We start from the raw sequence: 18,813 nt of genomic DNA, 5'->3' as shown, positions 1-18,813 counted from the left end.
AAGGGCAAAAAAAAAAAAAAAAAAAAAAATGCAACAAGTCAAACAGAAAACAGTTAAAAAAATGGCAAATCCCCATCAGTAATTACCTTAAAAAGGTAAATGGATTTAACTCAATAAAAAGATACAGAGTGGCTGAATGAATAAACAAAGATCCCATGATACGCTGGCTAAAGATACTCAATTTAGATATTAGGACATACATAGGTTAAAGCACAAGAATGGAAGAAGATATTAAAAAATGATAAACAAAATAGAGCAGGGGTAACCATACTTTCACCAGACAACATAGACTTTATATCAAAAACTGTCACAAGAGACAAAGAGTGACATTATATAACGGTAAGATGGTCAACTCACCAGGGAGATATAACAATTATAAATATGTGTGAACTCAACAAGACAGCAATATATGAAACAAACACTAACAAAACTGGAGAAGTGACAGCATTACAATAATAGGAGATTTCAAAACCCCTCTTTTAATAACAGATAGAATATCCAGACATAAGATCAATGTGGAAACAGAACTTGAACAATGCTATATAGATCAAAGTGCTCTAACAGACATATACAGAACATTCCACCGAACAGCAGCAAAATAAACATTCTTCTTAAGTGCACACTCTCCAAGATAGATAACATGTTTGGTCATAAAAAAGTCTTAACAAAGTTAAGAAGACTGAAATCATACCAAGTATCTTTTTTGACCACAGTGAGATAGAACTAGAAATCAATACAAGAAAGAAAAGTGGAAAATCTGCAAATATGTGCATATTACATACTACTGAACAACCAATGAATTCAAGAAGAAATCAAAAGAGAAATAAAAAAATCTTGAGACAAATGCAAACAAAAATACCATATACCAAAACTTATGGGTTGCAGCAAAAGTGGTACTAAGATGGAAGTTTTTTGGTTATAAATGTCTACATTAAAAAAGAGCAAAGACCTCAAATAAGCAACCTAACTTTATACATACACACTAAGCCTACAGTTAGCAGAAGGAAGAAAATAATAAACATTAGACCAGAAACACACAACATAGAGAATAGAAATATCAATGAAAGTAACAGTTGGGTTGCTGAAAAGATCAACAAAATTGACAAAGCTTTAGCTAAACTAAGAAAAAAAGGAGAGAAGACTCAAATAAAATCAGAAGTGGAAGAGGAGACATTAAAACTGATACTACAAAAATAAAAAGGATTATAAGAGATTACTATAAACAAATAAACTGCTTTTTAAAATGACCAAAAGACTTGAATAGTTATTTCTTCAAAGAAGATATACAAATGATCACAGTTATATGAAAAGATGTTCAACATCATTAATCAACATGGGAATGCAAGTCAAACCACATGAGACATCATGTCACACCTGTTAGAATGGCCTCTACAAGACTGTGAGAATGTGGAGAAATTGGAAACCTTGTGCACTGCTGATGGGAATATAAAATGGCGCAGCCACTATGGAAAATACTATGGAAGCTCCTCAAAAGATTAATTAACACAGGAGTTTGGGATTAACAGGTACAAACTACTATATGTAAAATACATAACCAACAAGGACCTACTGTATAGCACAGGGAACTACACTCAATATTTTATAATAGCCTATAAGGGAAATGAATCTGAAAAAAAATAGATTTATATGTATAACTGAATCACTTTGCTGTATACCTGAAACTAACACAACACTGTAAATCAATTATACTTCAATTAAAATTTTTTTTAATTAAAAAATTTAAAAATAAAACTACCCTAAGATCCAGCAATCCACTTCCAGGTATTTATCCCAAAGAATTGAAATCAGGATCTCGAAGAGATATTTGTACTCCCCTGTTCACTGCAGTATTATTCAAAATAGCTAAGTGATGGAAACAACCTAAATGTTCATTGATGGTTGAATGGATAAAGAAAATATGGTATAAACATATAATGGAACATTATAATCTTAAAAAAAAGAAGGAAATCCTGTCATATGCTACAACATGGACGTTATGCTAAGTGAAATGAAACAATCACGGAAAGACAAATATTGTATGCTTCCACTTATATGAGGTATCTATAAGGTGAGGTAGTCAAACTCATAGAAGCAGAAAGTAGAATGGTGGTTGACAGGGGTGAGAAAGGGAAATGGGGAGTTGCTATTCAGTGGTATGGAGGTTCAGCCATGCAAGATGAAAAAGATATAGAGATCTGCTCTACAGTAATGTGCATATAGTTCATAATACTATACCATAACTTAAAAATTTGTTATGTAGATTTCATGTTATGTTTTTTAATCAAAACTTTTAAAGAATGTACTTAAAAAGCTGAGACTATTTTGAAAAACTAGTAATAATTATTAAGATATGGCTTAAGTCCAGCTTTGCCAACATAAATGAAAAAATTAATGTTTCAATAGGATGTTATAAACCCACTAAGAATAATATTTTCAAAGACTATATACTGACATGGGAAAAGTTCTGTTCATTCAGCCAGTTAACAAATACTATGTCAGACCCTGGACTGCGTGCTAAATATAAAATAATGAGCAAGGAAGATATGATACTTGCTAGTCAAGAATCTTACAGTCAAGTGAGAAAGGCAAACAAAGATTACAGTGGAGATATACTTGATACAAAGGATACAAGGAGATAACTAAGTATATAGCAAGGGAGTCCTACCTCTTCTATAAGAGTCAGAGAATGTTTTGTAGGAAATGTGACATTTTAAGCTCTGATCTGAAAGATACATGGTAACTAGCCCAACAATGGTTATGGGTGGAGACATAAGCAAACTGAGGATCCAGCACATAGAAATGGTCAGGGAAGACAAGGGTGTGTGGGGAGGGAGGACATACCAAATTTTATGTATACCAAAGACCTAAGTACATCTGCACAGAGTAAGACTGGAAGAATATAAAAGAAAATATTATCAGTCCCTAACTCTGGTTGTAGAATTAGAATTCTGAGTAAATTTTCATTCTTTTCTATTTTTCTTCTTTTCTATATTTCCTGAAGTAATTAATCATACGTTACTGTTTACTATTTATTGATGAAAAGAGTATTATTAAAATAATACTTTACTATTTACTACATTTGGGGAAGAGGTTGTTTTTGTTTTAAATCTTAGACAAGTCTCTTAGGACCTAACTTATTCATTTGGAAAATAAGGCTAATAACATATAACTTCACAAAGTTTCTGATTTGGATCATATATGATAACGTGTAGAAAAGTGATTTTGTGGTTGTTGGACCTAACTCAGTATCAGAGCCACCAGATAAAAGGTATTAAGACAGAATTGGAGGATAGTAAGTAGATCAGGAGGATGAAATGTGGGCCTGATGAAGCTGGTGTGCTAGTTACTAACATTTTGCCACCCCCCCTCTTTAGCAGTGATGATAGTCAATGCCCATCAAGCCTGATTTTTTTTTCCTCACTGAGCTTAGACCCAATCTCAGAATCCTTCTCAGCGTAACACTCCAGGAAGTCACTTGCATAATGGCACACTACTTGAAACCTTTTGCCGTCACCAGCCTTAGAATTCCAAATATGAACACAATCAATTACATAATGTTTAAAAGGTAGCTTGGTGATTAAAATGTCCTCTTTAATTTACATTTTAACTTTTAAATGCTCTATTTTCTGTTAAAAAGTACATCTTACAGCACTTCTAGAGGTTTTGATTTAGTATTTTTGTAAGCCTGTCATTTATCTGTTATACCAGAAACAGAATAATTAGGGGACTATAGCATTTTACAAGTATATTTACAGATATTTACAAGTGGTCAAGTCAGATACATATACACCTTTTGACTAATTGTCACTTTTTCACAAAATGGAAAAAATGAGTTTCTTACCTTTCCTCTGGAGTGTCTACATGAAATGTTCTCTCTATAACAGTGGTCCACTGGAGACATCTGATAATAAATGTGTTTGGCTTTGGTCGTTCTGTTTTCATTAACTGGCATTCTAGGAATAAAATAAAATGTCTCCTTGAATATACTTATACTTAAACCAAGAAGTAAACAGTTGAGAAGTACAGAGTTCTATTCTAAACAAACCACTGCAACCTTACGGATTTCTATGGATCTCCACTCAAGGCTGTTTGTTCATAACCTAATTTCAGTATTCCTTTCCAATCCATCACCCATTCTGGTCACATGCTCTATTAACCAGCCAAATTGGACTATTAAACTTTCCTTAAATACATCTTGCTCTTTCCTCTATCTATACCTTTGATCCAGCTAATACTACTATTTGGAATGTTTTCCATTTATTTTACCCCTAACCATATGTAATCCCCAACAGCCAAAAGAATACCTGTCCTTTAAGTCCAGATCAAATTCTACTCCTTCCATGAAGCTTTTTATAACAACCTGGTCCTAGACTGACCATTCCCCAAGCTATATTCTCATAACATTCTCACTACATTCTCCACTCTACATTCTCATTATTTATTATTGTACCCCTCATTTTTCACTTAGCATAGAGTATCTTATATTACTATTTATCATTTTTAAGAAGGTATCCTTATCCCTACCTAGATTATAAGCCTTTGACAGTATGCACCCCCTAAAACTCTTAGTAATCTATAGTACCTAGAGCCAGTCAGTCAGAAGTGATAAATTCTGTCAGCAGTTATCTATATCTAGGAAGACTTCAAAGAAAAGGAACATAGCATAGTGGCTAAAAGTATGGATTTCAACACTACTGTGCCTGGATTCAACTTTTTTTCCTACCATTAACGATGCAAGCTTAGACAAGTCAATTAATTTCTCTGGTCTTCAAGTATTAAATGGGAAGCAGTAAGAGTTCCTACATCATAAAATTGATGTAGGGATTAATAATACGTAATTGTAGTACTTAGCATGGTGTGTGACACAGAGTAAGTTTTCAATAAATGTTAGCTGCTATTATTAGGTGTACACCTGAGCTACACTCCAAAGGATATCTGGTATTGGACAACAAGAGAAAATAGGATAGGGCTGTCTGCTGACACTGCAGCAGACAGTGTTGTTGAGGAAATGCACTGCACTCTCTCTCTTTAGGGGCTTTTGTCTAGTTGTGCCTTCTGCCAGGCATTCTTCCCCTCACACAACCCCACAGTTAACTCCTCACCTCCTTCAAGTCTTAAATCAATTCTAATCTTCACATTGAAGCCTACCTCAACCATGCCACTCAGTAATGAAATCTGCATCCTTTACCCAGGACACCCCAACTCCTCTTACCTGCTTTACTGTTTATTTCCCATAGCATGTTTCCATCTTTGTACATATGAGATGACTAACTTAATATCTTTTTTTATTTACTGTTTCTTCAACTAGAATATAAGCTCTACTAATATATTGTTAGCACCGAGAACTAACATATAGCACTCAATAAGTATTTTTTCCAAGTGAGTGAATTCTGACAGTAATAATCCAACAAGAAGGTAATTTTGATGATACAGGAAAGAGGAGAAAATTTCTGGAGCAACTTCCTTATATAGTCAAAAAGGGATAGGATTCACTGAACAAGTAGAGGGCTGGCTATAATCAGGAGTATAGAGAATTTAGTGATGCAACAGGAGAGAAGATAGGGTAAAGGAGCCCAGAGCTGATAGAAATTATTTGCTCATTGCTTCTACTTTTCCAATGAATTAGCATGTAAAGCCATCCTTAAGAATAAGCTTGGAAGAGGATGCACTTAGGCTCTGAGAAAAGAGAAGATATATAATAGCCTTCTAGGAGCAAACAGACTAGGGGAATATCCATGACTGCTAAACAACATTAAGGGTCCAATGGAATTTAATGATTAAGAATTTAAAGTACCACCAGGGATCACGGTTGTATATTTTTCCCCAGATAACTTCAGTTACATAGGTGCAGATGGGGAATACAAAGGATTGCATTTAAGCAAAGCTATATTTTAACTAAGTAAGTTTGAAAATGCAAGAAAGTGAAACAGAATTCAGGATGCAAGACAAGGGAGTGGTTTAGATAATCAACTAAGGAACTAAAAATGGGTAAGGAGGGAAGTGAGAACCTGGTGGTATGTAAAATAATGAAAAGGTAATAGAATCGACAGATTATAAAATCCATCGTTTCACAGTTAAATACTTAACAACGTTACACACTTCCTGAAACATGAATGCTAAAAAAATCAAATATAGTATGCCAATTTATATTTTTTGTTTGAAATATAAAAGTTTTAAAATACCAAAGATATTATACTAATTTACACCAATAAAGAACCACATAATTTCCCCCAACTTATTCTGCCTGTAATGTACAAACTCAATCTGATTCTCTTTGAAGCCCATTGTTCCTTCCTGTTTCCTTCTTTATAAAATTCCTATCAAGCTTCCAGCCAATGGTTCACTATACTGTCTTGCAGACGTTTAATTAATGTTAATTTGATGTCCCAGCTAGATGAATTACTTAAAAGTTAGGAATTATGTATACGACTCTTCCTCAGAGCACCTACAGCAGTGACAGCACATAAGGGTACACAGTAAATATCTGATGATTGAGTAATTGACCCATCCGTGTTTTTTGTTTTATTTTTGGCCTTGCCACGTGCCTTGTGGGAACTTAGTTCCCCAATCAGGGATCATCGAACCCGTAGCCCTTGCAGTGGAAGCACAGGGTCCTAACCACTGGACCACCACGTAATTCCTGCCAATTGGCTTTTAATGTAAAGAATGGAGAACAGATACTTAAAAAGAGGGACAGTCCTGACAGAAATACTCGAGAGTGAACCATGGAGTAAAGGGACACAGGAAGAACAGAAAAGGAAAGAAAGAATGCCCACTCTAAGGTTCACCTATTTAAGTTTTACTTAAGTTTTCCATTGTGGTGATGTCAAAATAATTAAGATAATAGACTTTAGAATACCAGATTCAAATCTAGCCTCTATCACACACTATCAGCTATTATTACCCAAGGCAAAGTACATTAAGCCCCAAGATTTTCTCATCTTTAAAAGCACTATGAGGAATTAAAGTAAACTTTAAAAGAAGCATATTTTCAACACTACACCTAAATGAAGTTTAAATGCTATAATCTAAAGAACTTCTTAATGCTATAAACGTAAAAGCTATTTAAAATACTATGTATGAGATTCTAAGTGGTTATTAATTACTGCAATTCATGAAAAGGAAAATAAAAGTGATTAATTACCATTCCCAAGCAAACTACTAAAAAGTAACATTTAGAAAAGAATAAAATATTTGTATTTATGAATATAATTGTTTTGGAAAAATATTAAAATAATAATAAAATGACATAAGTGGTTATTCACACCATGCTTGTTTTGACAAAATATGCTAAGTATTGATGAATCAACAACATATATGAAATGCCAATTATGGGCCAAGCACCAGATTCTGGGCATAGTAAGTAAGAAAAATGAGTAAGAAACTGTACAGGCTTACAGCATATACTAAGCTCTATTTTTAATCATTCTGTGTAATTATAAAGTAATATTCTACTAATGGTATAAAGGTTTTAATCAGGTCCTCCTGAAACCTCTAGCTCAACAAAAATGTAATTATGGACATGAAGAATAGAAATAAACCTATATGTTTACAGGTTTCAGTATAAAATACTCTGTAAATCAATCCAACTTCTAAATAATACCCATTAGATTGAAACTATAGAAGAGAGAAGTGGCTACCAAAAGGGAGTCCACAATATTCAAGTGACAGCCGAGTCAACATCAGAAGAGAATATTCTACCACAATGCCTCAGGGGTTACTGCTTTGCATAAACAGATATAAAGAGCTGAATCCAAACTCAAAACAGTTGAAACTTTAAATTACCATATTAAAATAGCTGAGCCAGTAAACAGAAGCACTTTGGGTTCTTTCATGTTAGTCATAACATGGAAACATGAACATATCATACAGTTCTCTCTAAAATGAAGAAAAATATGCCATGAAAGTTTTCAGAACATGGTGCATGTCTGAAAACACTTATTTTGAAGAGAATTCTTAAAAGGGACAGGGTTAATAAATAGGCTGGCCAATACTTCTTTAGAAGAATATTTTCCTTTTTATTATGTAAAGATTCCTAACTCAAGGTAGGACAATTTTTTTTTTAAGTGGAAATTTTGGATAGAGATTCTAAAAAGCTATTAACCAAACGATTATCTATGACTTCTGGAACAATTTAATATGCAGGAATAAAGCAAGCATTCTTAGATAAAATGTCAGGTAGGTAGGTTTTATTATATCATAACCCATGATATTTTTCTTTTTTCAAAAAATTTTTATTTTATATTGGAGTACAGTTGATTAACAATGATGTGTTAGTTACAGGCGTACAGCAAAGTGATTCAGTTATACACATAAGTATATATTCTTTTTCAAATTCTTTTCCCACTTAGATTATTACAGAATGTTGAGCTGAGTTCCCTGTTTTATACAGTAGGTCTTTGTTGGTTATCTATTTTAAATTTAGTACTGTGTACATGTCAATCCCAAACTCCCAATCTATCCCTACCCCCACCCTACCCATTCCCTCTGGTAACCATAAATTCATTCTCTAATTCTGTGTTTCTGTTTTGTAAATAAGTTCATTTGTATCATTTTTTCTAGATTCTGCATATCAGTGATATTGTATATTTGACTTTGTTAGAATAACTTACTTCACTTAGTGTGGTAATCTCCAGGTCCATCCATGTTGCTACAAATGGCATTTTTCATTCTTTTTAATGGCTGAGTAATATTCCACCGTATATATGTACCATATTTTCTTTAACCATTCATCTGTCAATGAACATTTAGGTTGCCTCCATGTTTGGCTATTGTAAACAGCATTACAATGAACATTGGGGTGGATGTATCCTTTGAAACCATGGTTTTCTCTGAATATATATCCAGGAATGGGATTGCTGGATCATATGGTAGCTCTATTCTTAGTTTTGAAAGAAACCTCCATACTGTTCTCCACAGTGCTTGTACCAATTTATGTTCCCACCAACAGGGTAGGAGGGCTCCCTTTTCTCCACACCCTCTCCAGCATCTATTATTTGTAGACTTTTTAATGATGAACATTCTGACTGGTGTGAGGTGGTATCTCATTGTAGTTTTGATTTGCATTTCTCTAATACTTAGTGATGTTGAGAATCTTTTCATGTGCCTCCTGGCCATCTGTATGTCTTCTTTGGAGAAATGTCTGTTTAGGTCTTTGGCCAGTTTTTTGATTGGATTGTTTGTTTTTTTGATATTGAGCTGCATGTGCTGTTTGTAAACTTTGGAGATTAATCCTTTGTCAGTCACATCATTTGAAAATATTTTCTCCCATTCTATGCAAAAGCTTTTGAGTATAATTACGTTCCATTTATTTGTTTTTCTTTCCATCACTCTGGGCAAAGGATCGAAAAAGATTTTGCTGTGATTTATGTCAAAGAGTGTTCTGCTTATGTTTTCTTCTAAGAGTTTTATAGTATCAGGTCTTACATTTAGGTCTTTAATCCATTTTGAGTTTAATTTTGTGTATGGTGTTAAAGAAATGTTCTAATTTCATTTTTGTACATGTAGCTGTCCAGTTTTCCCGGTACCATTTATTAAAGAGACTGTCTTTTCTCCATTGTATACTCTTGCCTCCTTTATCATAGATTAACTGACCATAGGCGCATGCATTTATTTGTGAGTTTTCTAACCTGTTCCATTGATCTATCTTTCTGTTTTTGTGCAGTAACATACTATTTTGATGACTGTAGCTTTGTAGTATAGTCTGAACTCAGGAAGCCTGATTCCTCCAGCTTCCTTTTTCTTTCTCAAGATTGGTTTGGCAGGCCTTCCCTGGTAGTCCCAGTGGTTAAGACTCCATGCTCCCAATGCAGGGGGCCCCGGTTGAATCCCTAGTCAGGAAACTAGATCCTGCATGCCGCAACTAAAGATCCCACATGCCGCAAGTAAAAAAGATCCTGCATGCCACAACAAAGATCTCACACATGGCAACAAAGATCCTGCATGCCGTGACTAAGACCTGGCACGGCCAAAAAATATTTTAAAAAAATGATTGCTTTGGCTATCCAGGGTCTTTTTGTCTTCATACAAATTTTAACACATTATTGACTGGGGGATTTTGGCAGAAACTAATGCCTGTGGCCGGTGATTTGTTATGTAAGTGAATACTTAAACACCCACATTTGAGTAAATATCAACAACTTTTTTGCACTTAATGTATTTATTTGAAACTTATCTTACATACCTTACTAAAGTATTCTAGTACTTCGTTCAAGTGTGATACGCAGTATAGCAGTCACCTCTGTGCAGAGGAACAGAACATCTATTACAAAAGAGCAGAACCTACACTTTCTGGTGGCATTTTTTAGTCCTGTGGGTATTACTTCCTCTAGAACATGTTATTTTCTTTTACCTGATAGTCAACAAGGTGGATCTTTGTGGGCGGCTCTTTTAAAAATGCCACAAGAAGGACCAGATGCAGTACTACCACTACATTCACCAGAATGGTCAGTTACACATTCTCTAGCTACCGCTAACAAAAATTGCTTGTAAGTCATTTTACTCTGTGCATTAAGGCTACAATTAATTTTAAACGCATTGAATAAACCACAATTACTCAAATAGAAGCCCACTTTCTTATACCATTTTCAAGTTTCCTGGAGGATACTAAAGTTTGCTAAATATTGATCAGATCGATCAACTCCTTTCATATATTTATTGTACTCTAATATACAAGTGGGCTTAGTTATCTGATGACCAGTCCTCCCGTCTTCCTTTCCTGTAGATGCTATGGAGGTGTCATGAATTGTTGTCACCAGGAGGACTAACCTCTTGTCTTTCCATATAAGAATAACGTCTCCCTTCCATGTGAATGTCATTTCTCCCTTCTGTAGATTTTTAGATTTCTCCTTTAATTGGTTTGGTAGACCAGGATTCTCTCTTATAGTCCCACAAATTCTGGTTTTATTTTTCAACAACGTTTTAGATGTGGACACACTGTTGTAATAACTGTCTTGGTAAATATGGTGCCATGAACCAAGATAAGGTTGTAGGACTGATAATATTGTTTCTTGCTATTTCTTTCCTTCACCTGTGTAAATCTCAAGTTTGCATATATATCAGTTTCACATTTGCTATCCATCCTGACCAAAATTCCATATTTTGTACATTTTCCAGGCTTATAGGTTTTGAATCTAAGTCATCCTCTCCACAAGTGATGGCTCTTGTTTGGGTATACAGATGGAAAATAATCCAGAAGAGGTTTAACTTTGGAAATTCTGTCTGCAGGAAGCAGAGTTTCCAAGCTACCATTAAAGTGAAGAAATATCATTATTTGTTCCAAACTTCTTCTCATCATAATCTTTGGAAAGATAGGTGTTTCAAGTAAGGGATCAATCAATCAATACTCTTTCCAGTGTGACTTTATTTGTCCCATCAAAATTATTAATCCAAGAAACTTCTTCATGTCACTATTGGTTACATCAGTCCATTTTAAAGCCTTCTCATACTTCTTATATGATTTTTCATTCTGTTCATGACACAACTTTCTTTGAGAAGCAACCAACTTGAAAAAGTCCTTACCAAAAATTAATTCTGTTATTTCACTAACACTTTGCAGGTTATTACATTCAATATTTACACCTGACACACCTGTAAAGTCTTCTAATTTCATGAAATGTTATCTTCAATTCACTTCTGTAGAAGCAAAGGAGCATTCTCCAGCACAGTGGGTTTCATTTTCACTTTCCGAATCAGAATCAATTGCTAAGGTTTTTTATCTTTTTGTTGGTCTAATATTCACACTGTCTGAATCAGAACCATATTCTTAAGAATGATCATCTTCTGAGACAGTAGTATATATGACACTTGGACAATCAGAGAAATTTCGGTGCATGAAATTCACCCACAAATTCTTCTTCACTCAAAATTTCACAATGCTTCATTTTTGAAAATTTTATGGTAATAAACTTGTGTTGATAATATACACAAGGTTAGAACAAAAATCTAACAGAGCAAAATGTAAATACTAATGACAATCGTTAAGTTGTAAAATGAACACTTGATCAACTTTAGGCTTCTAACAACTCCCCCCAGTGATATTAATTGCATTACTCTCTAAAAACGTATTGATACATCTCCAGTCAATAATGTTCGGGTAACAAAACACGTACTGATATGTTTCCAGTCTATGATGTGTTAAGATTTTTTTGTTCTAGTTTGGTAAAAAATGGTAGTTTCATAGGGATTGTATTGAATCTGTTGATTGCCTTGGGTACTATAGTCATTTTGACAATATTTGTTCTTCCAATCCAAGAACATGGTATATCTCTCCATCTATTTGTGTCATCTTTGATTTCTTTCATCAGCATCTTACAGTTTTCAGTGTACAGGTCTTTCGCCTCCTTAGGTAAGTTTATTCCTAGGTATTTTATTCATTTTGATGCACTGGTAAATGGGATTGTTTCATTAATTTCTCTTCCTGATCTTTCGATGTTAATGTATAGAAATGCAATAGATTTCTGTGTACAAATTTTGTATCCTGCAACTTTATCAAATTCATTGAAGAGCTCTAGTACTTTTCTGGTGGCATCTTTAGGATTCTCTATGTATAGTATCATGTCATCTGTGAAGAGTGACAGTTTTACTTCTTCTTTTCCAATCCGGATTCCTTTTATTTCTTTTTCTTCTCTGATTGCCCTGCCTAGGACTTCCAAAACTATGTTGAATTGCAGTGGTGAAAGTGGACATCCTTGTCTTCTTCCTGATCTGTGAGGAAATGCTTTCAGTTTTTCACCATTGAGTATGATGTTAGCTGTAGGTTTGTCATATAAGGCCTTTATTATGTTGAGGTACGTTACCTCTAGGCCCACTTTCTATAGAGTTTTTATCATAAATGGGTGTTGAATCTTGTCAAAAGCTTTTTCTGCATCTATTGAGATGATCATATATGGTTCAATTTGTTACTGTGGTGTATCATACTAACTGATTTGAGGACACTGAAAAATCCTTGCATCCCTTGGATAAATCCCACTTGATCATGGTGTATAATCCTTTTAATGTATTGTCAGATTTGGATTGCTAGTACTTTTGTTGAGGATTTTTGCATCTATGTTCATCAGTGATATTGGGCTGTAATTTTTTGTGTGTGTGTGTGGTCTCTTTGTCTGGTTTTGATATCAGGATGATGAGTTAGAATGAGTTAGGGAGTGTTCCGTCCTCTGCAATTTTTTGGAATAGTTTCAGAAGGATACATGTTACCTCTTCTCTAAATGTTTGATAGAATTTGCCTGTGAAGGCATTTAGTCCTGGACTTTTGCTTGTTGGGAGTTTTTAAAACAGTTTCAATTTCAGTACTTGCAATTGGTCTGGTCATACTTTCTGTTTCTTCCTGGTTCAGTCTTAGGAGATTGTACCTTTCTAATAATGTGTCCATTTCTTCTAGGTTATCCACTTCTTTGGCATATAGTTGCTTCTAGTAGTCTCTTAAGATCCTTTGTATTTCTTTGGTGTCCATTGTAACTTCTTTTTCATTTCTAACTTTATTGATTTGAGCCCTCTCCCCTTTTTTCTTGATGAGTCTGGCTAAAGGTCTATTAATTTTGTTCACCTTTTCAAAGAACCAGCTTTTAGTTTCACTGACCTATTATTGTCTTTGTCTCTATTTCATTTATTTCTGCTCTGATCTTTATGATTTCTTTCCTTCTACTAGCTTTGGGTTTTGTCTGTTTTTCTTTCTCTAGTTGCTTTAGGTATAAGGCTAGGTTGCTTATTAGAGATTTTTCTTGTTTCCTGAGGTAAGAGTGTATTGCTATAAACTTCCCTCTTAGAACTGCTTTTACTGTGTCCCATAGGTTTTGGATCGTCATGCTTTTGTTTTCATTTGTCTCTAGGTATTTTTTGATTTTCTATTTGATTTCTTCAGTGATCTATTGGTTGTTTCGTAGGATATTGTTCAGCCTCCATGTGTTTACTTATTTTACACTTTTCTTCTTGTAGTTGATTTCTAATCTCATACCACTGTTGTCAGAAGAGATGCTTGATATAATTTCAATTTTCTTGAATTTTCCAAGTCTCGCTTTGTGACCCAGCATGTGAATAATCCTGGAGAATGTTCCATGTGCTCTTAAGAATGTGTAATCTGCTGGTTTTGGATAGAATGCTCTATAAATATCAGTTAAGTCCATCTGGTCTAATGTGTCATTTAAGGCCTGTGTTTCCTTATTGATTTTCTGTCTGGATGATCTGTCCACTGATGAAAGCGGGGTATTAAAGCCCACCACTATTATTGTGTTACTGTCAATTTCTCCTTTTATGGCTGTATTTGCCTTATATATTGAGGTGCTCCTGTGTTGGGTGCATATACATTATCAATTGTTATATCTTCTTCTTGGATTGATCCCTTGATCACTAGGTAGTGTCCTTCTTGTCTCACCTTTAAAGTCTACTTTGTCTGATATGAGTATTGCTACTCCAGCTTTTTTTTGATTTCCATTTGCATGGAATATCTTTTTCCATCCTGTCACTTTCAGTTTGTATGTGTCCCTAGGTCTGAAGTGGGTCTCTTGTAGACAGCATATAGATGGGTCTTGTTTTTGTATCCATTCAGCAAGCCTGTGTCTTTTGGTTGGAGCATTTAATCCATTTACGTTTAAGGTAATTATCAACATGTATGTTCTTAATGCCATTTTGTTAACTGTTTGGGATTTGTTTTTGTACGTCTTTTTTCTTCCCTTACTCTTTTGTTCTCTTCCCTTGTGAGCTGATGACTAATTTTAGTGTTGTGTTTGGATTCCTTTTTCTTTTTTGTGTGTGTATCTATTGTAGATTTTTGATGTTGTGATTATCATGAGGTTTTGATAGAGCATTCTATATATAAACAAGACTGTTTTAAGTTGCTGGTCTTTCAACTTCAAATGCATTTCTAATCGTCTGCATTTGTGCTCTCTTTTCACAATTCCTGGTTTTGATATCATATTTGTGTGTGGATAATTTCCTACCTTTACTGTGTGTTTGCGCTTACCAAACCTTTTCCATATGGAATTTTTTCGTCTCTAGTTTTGGCCTTTTCTTTTCTGCCTAGAAAAGCTTATTTAGCATTTGTTGCAAAGCTGATCTGGTGGTGCTGAATTATCTCAGCTTTTGGTTGTCTGTAAAGCTTTTGATTTCTCTGTTGAATCTGAATGACAGCCTTGCTGGGTAGAGTATCCTTGGTTGTAGGTTCTTCCCTTTCATCACTTTAAACATATTATGCCACTCCCTTCTGGCCTGCAAAGTTTCTGCTGAGAAATCAGCTGATAACCTTATGGGAGTTCCCTTGTATGTTATTTGTTGCTCTTCCCTTGTTGCTTTTAATATTTTTTCTTTGTATTTAATTTTTGTCAATTTGATTACTATGCGTCTTGGCGTGTTGCTCCTTAGGTTTGTCCTGCCTGGGACTCTCTACACTTCCTGGACTTGGGTGACTGTTTCCTTTCCCATGTTTGGGAAGTTTGGGAAGTTTTCCACTATTATCTCTTCCAGTATTTTCTCAGGTCCTTTCTCTCTCTCTCTCTGGGACCCCAATAATGCAAATGTTCGTGCATCTGACATTGTCCCAGCAGTCTCAGGCTGTCTTCATTTCTTTTCACTCTTTTTTCTTTATTCTTGTCTGCAGCAGTGATTTCCACCATTCTGTCTTCCAGCTCACTTATCCATTCCTCTGCCTCACTTATTCTGCTACTGTTTCCTTCTAGTGTATTTTTTTTATTTCAGATATTGTATTGTTCATCTGTTTGTTTGTTCCTTAGTTCGTCTACGTTTCTGTACCTTCTCAAGCCATGCCTCCATTTTTTCTTGAGATCCTGGATCATCTTTACTACCATTATTCTGAATTATTTTACGGGTAGGTGATATTTTTCAATAAAGTTTTTGTTACACAAGTATTTAAATTAAATAGATACACTAGCTACACTCACCTGACCAAGTTAAACTCTAAGCTGAATTTCAAACATCCTATTTACTTTTAGACCACTGAACCACAGATGACCAATTTCATTCAAAGCTGTAATTACTCCGTAAACCTGAAAGCCAAATAAATAGAGGAAATGCAAGATGCTAAATCAAGAAAATACATACCAAAAAAATTTTTAGACATCACCTGTTCATATTTTATTTAAAAGATTAGGTTTTATTTCAAATGCTTTAACCCTTTAAGTGCTAACTATATTCTTTTAAAAATAGTTCCACTAACATCCAATGTGAAAAACAAACACATAATAATAGATTCTATTTATAATTAAATCACAAAATTAAATAATGCTCTTGGCGTTATAATGACCATAAAGAGAGTTTATTTTTAAGGCCCCAGATATAATACTATTACAGATATTCTTTAAAAGAGGGAAAAAACATTTCTTTCTTTTATTTAAAGGTTTTATTATCCAGGGAGCAAAAAAGCATAGCACCCAATTAAGACTCAACACATCAACCTTAAAGAGATTTATTAATTCCACTGAGGGGATAATAGCTTAGGTGTGGCAGATACCCTGGTAGAGAGCAAGATCAGTAGAGGATATGTGTACTGCGATCACTATGTACCAGGGCACTGCACTGATTAGAGGTTTCTAAATGTTAGTTTCATGCGAAGGCCAAACCTAAGAGCTGTTATGTTATTATCCTCCACATTATAAATGAAAGAATTGAGACTGAAAGTAGCTAAATAACTTGCTCACAAACACATAGCTTGTAAGCAACTGTATAAGGATTTACCTGAGGTCTGTCTGAATCCACATTCCATGCTCATCTGGAAAGAATACACTGCTAGGAAAACTGCCTTTAAAAAAAATCAGTAATCATCTGCAGATGAAAAGCCCTATCTATTCCCTCCTCTGTGCCTTCCCCATACCTTCCTGTGCCTGACTGTTCTCCCTTCTGTGACATCCTTTCTTCTGCAAAGAAATCCAGGCTTTCATCTGATAACAATGTTTGAACAGGGAGGTGGGCCCCAATGTATTTGCTCCTGGCTCTGAACACACCATAGGGATGGTTAGCGATGAGGATTACCCTTCGTAGGATACTGATGCTGCCACTTTTTGTTTCTCCAAGTAGGCATGTAAGGGAAAGGTGGATTCAAATGAGGAACAGAAGAGAAAGAACGCAGCAAGGAGGGCAGCAGAGCGTCCGGATGTTTTCACTGCTGGATCTCACGAACTGCAATACCAGTAAAGCTAGCGGTAATAAAAATTTTCAATTACTAATGATAGAAAAGTGACTCCCAAACTTGCATTGGTCCAGCTGCATGTTTCTAGTGTTTGGGTCTGAATCATTTACCTATTACCCAGAGTCAACATATCCTTCTCCATATAAGGAAATAGAAGGAAAAAAAGTTATGTTATAAAATACAAAATTCTATACAAGAGGGGAGTAAGACTGGGTCACTAACATTATTTCCACTCTAGGAGATGTTTTCACTTTATGATACATATTTCAAATTCTGACATTTTAATTATCATAAATCTTACTTCTTTGGTTTTAACACGGATACTACTTGTGGATTTAAACTGTATTTGAAATCACAACATGTTAACGTGAACTTCTCCTAATATGCTTTTCTTTAATGAATATGGTCACCACAGATACCACCATTTACCAAAAGTACATTTAGAGCCAACACTTTCCCCATCAACATATCTCCATCTTGTTGGTCCACCATATCCTGCTTCTAATTAATCAAACAAATACTTCAAGAGTCTTCTAGAACAACTGTTCTCTGCATACCCTCCACATACTTGAAATTTCAGGTAAAAATACACTGTGGTCACTGTGGGACAATGTTTAAGATAATGAAAATAACATGAGGCATTTCCTAACAGAGTTGTAAGAGTCATGTAAACATCTAATACACCATTAGGCAAGCTATTTTTTGGTTCTGCTTTTTGTTTGTTTGTTTGTTTTGCAATACAATAGCCATTAGAGTACAGTAAGCTATTTTCTCTACTTACCTGTATGTCCGAAAATTTTTACGATAAGAAGTCAAAAACAGAAACTCCTTCCAAAATACTATTAGATTCTTTCCTCAAAGTATGTACCAAAAATGTCCAAGGAAATTATTTTTTAAAAATAAAGTGTATATTTGAATACCTAAAATAAAGACCCTTCAAGTAAATTAAACTCATTGAACACAAGTTAAACTTCAGAATATTTCATTGGGCATTGAAGTTTAAAGGTATCACTACTAGAATAATCAATTTATTTTGTATCAACTTTAATTTACAACTTAAATACCTCAAGCTTCCATGTATCAATGTGACAATTTCTACTCATCTTCATAGTTGCTTATCAATGCATACCAGGGTAAACAAACAATAAATATACACATAGAGCAAGATGCACATGTATTGAATGCTGCTTTCCTTCCCTTTAAAAGACATTATTTACAAGAGTGGCCTTTGTTACATGTTCCTTAACCATTTAGCTAAGTTGTGGTTTCTACTGGTCTCCTGAAATCTTCTCATCAAATACGTTTTCCTTTTTCTCATTTTCATTTCTTTGCTGCCTCTGATGCTCCTGGCTCCCTACCTGTGAGTCATTCTCCCAGGCCCCCATGACACAGACTTGCCTGATTTTACCTGCAACTCTCTGACCATTCATTAATCTTCTTTCTTAAGGGTTCTTCCTTAGAACTGAGCTGCTCCCTTATGCTGAGAACTTTGTGTTATGCTTTTCTTTAATGATAATTTTATCCTTAGTAAATTTAGATATTCATTAAACAAATATTTATTGTGTGCTCATAGCATGCCTGACAACAAGCCAGGCACTGGAAATACAGCAGTGAAGAAAACAAAGTCCCTATTTTTCAAAAAGCTTATATTTTACTGAGGAGATAAATGGTCAAGC

The 18,813-nt window shown here is 34.7% G+C and overlaps 1 protein-coding gene across 6 annotated transcripts in view; it reads right to left on the bottom strand.

The window, feature by feature from the left end:
• The window catches only part of AKT3 (AKT serine/threonine kinase 3), a 368,454-nt gene that overhangs the window by 200,864 nt on the left and 148,777 nt on the right, over positions 1-18,813 (bottom strand). For all 6 annotated transcript variants that reach the window (XM_024754282.1, XM_024754297.1, XM_024754306.1 and 3 more), the window contains one exon: positions 3,842-3,953. In XM_024754282.1, coding sequence (XP_024610050.1) covers positions 3,842-3,953 — 112 coding nt within the window. The remainder of the gene's footprint in view (positions 1-3,841; positions 3,954-18,813) is intronic.

This window comes from Neophocaena asiaeorientalis, unplaced genomic scaffold, assembly GCF_003031525.2.
Source record: "Neophocaena asiaeorientalis asiaeorientalis breed wild unplaced genomic scaffold, Neophocaena_asiaeorientalis_V1.1 scaffold524, whole genome shotgun sequence".
Taxonomy (NCBI): domain Eukaryota; kingdom Metazoa; phylum Chordata; class Mammalia; order Artiodactyla; family Phocoenidae; genus Neophocaena; species Neophocaena asiaeorientalis.
The sequence above is the reverse complement of the archived record's forward strand: the minus strand, read 5'-3'. Positions and strand labels throughout refer to the sequence as shown.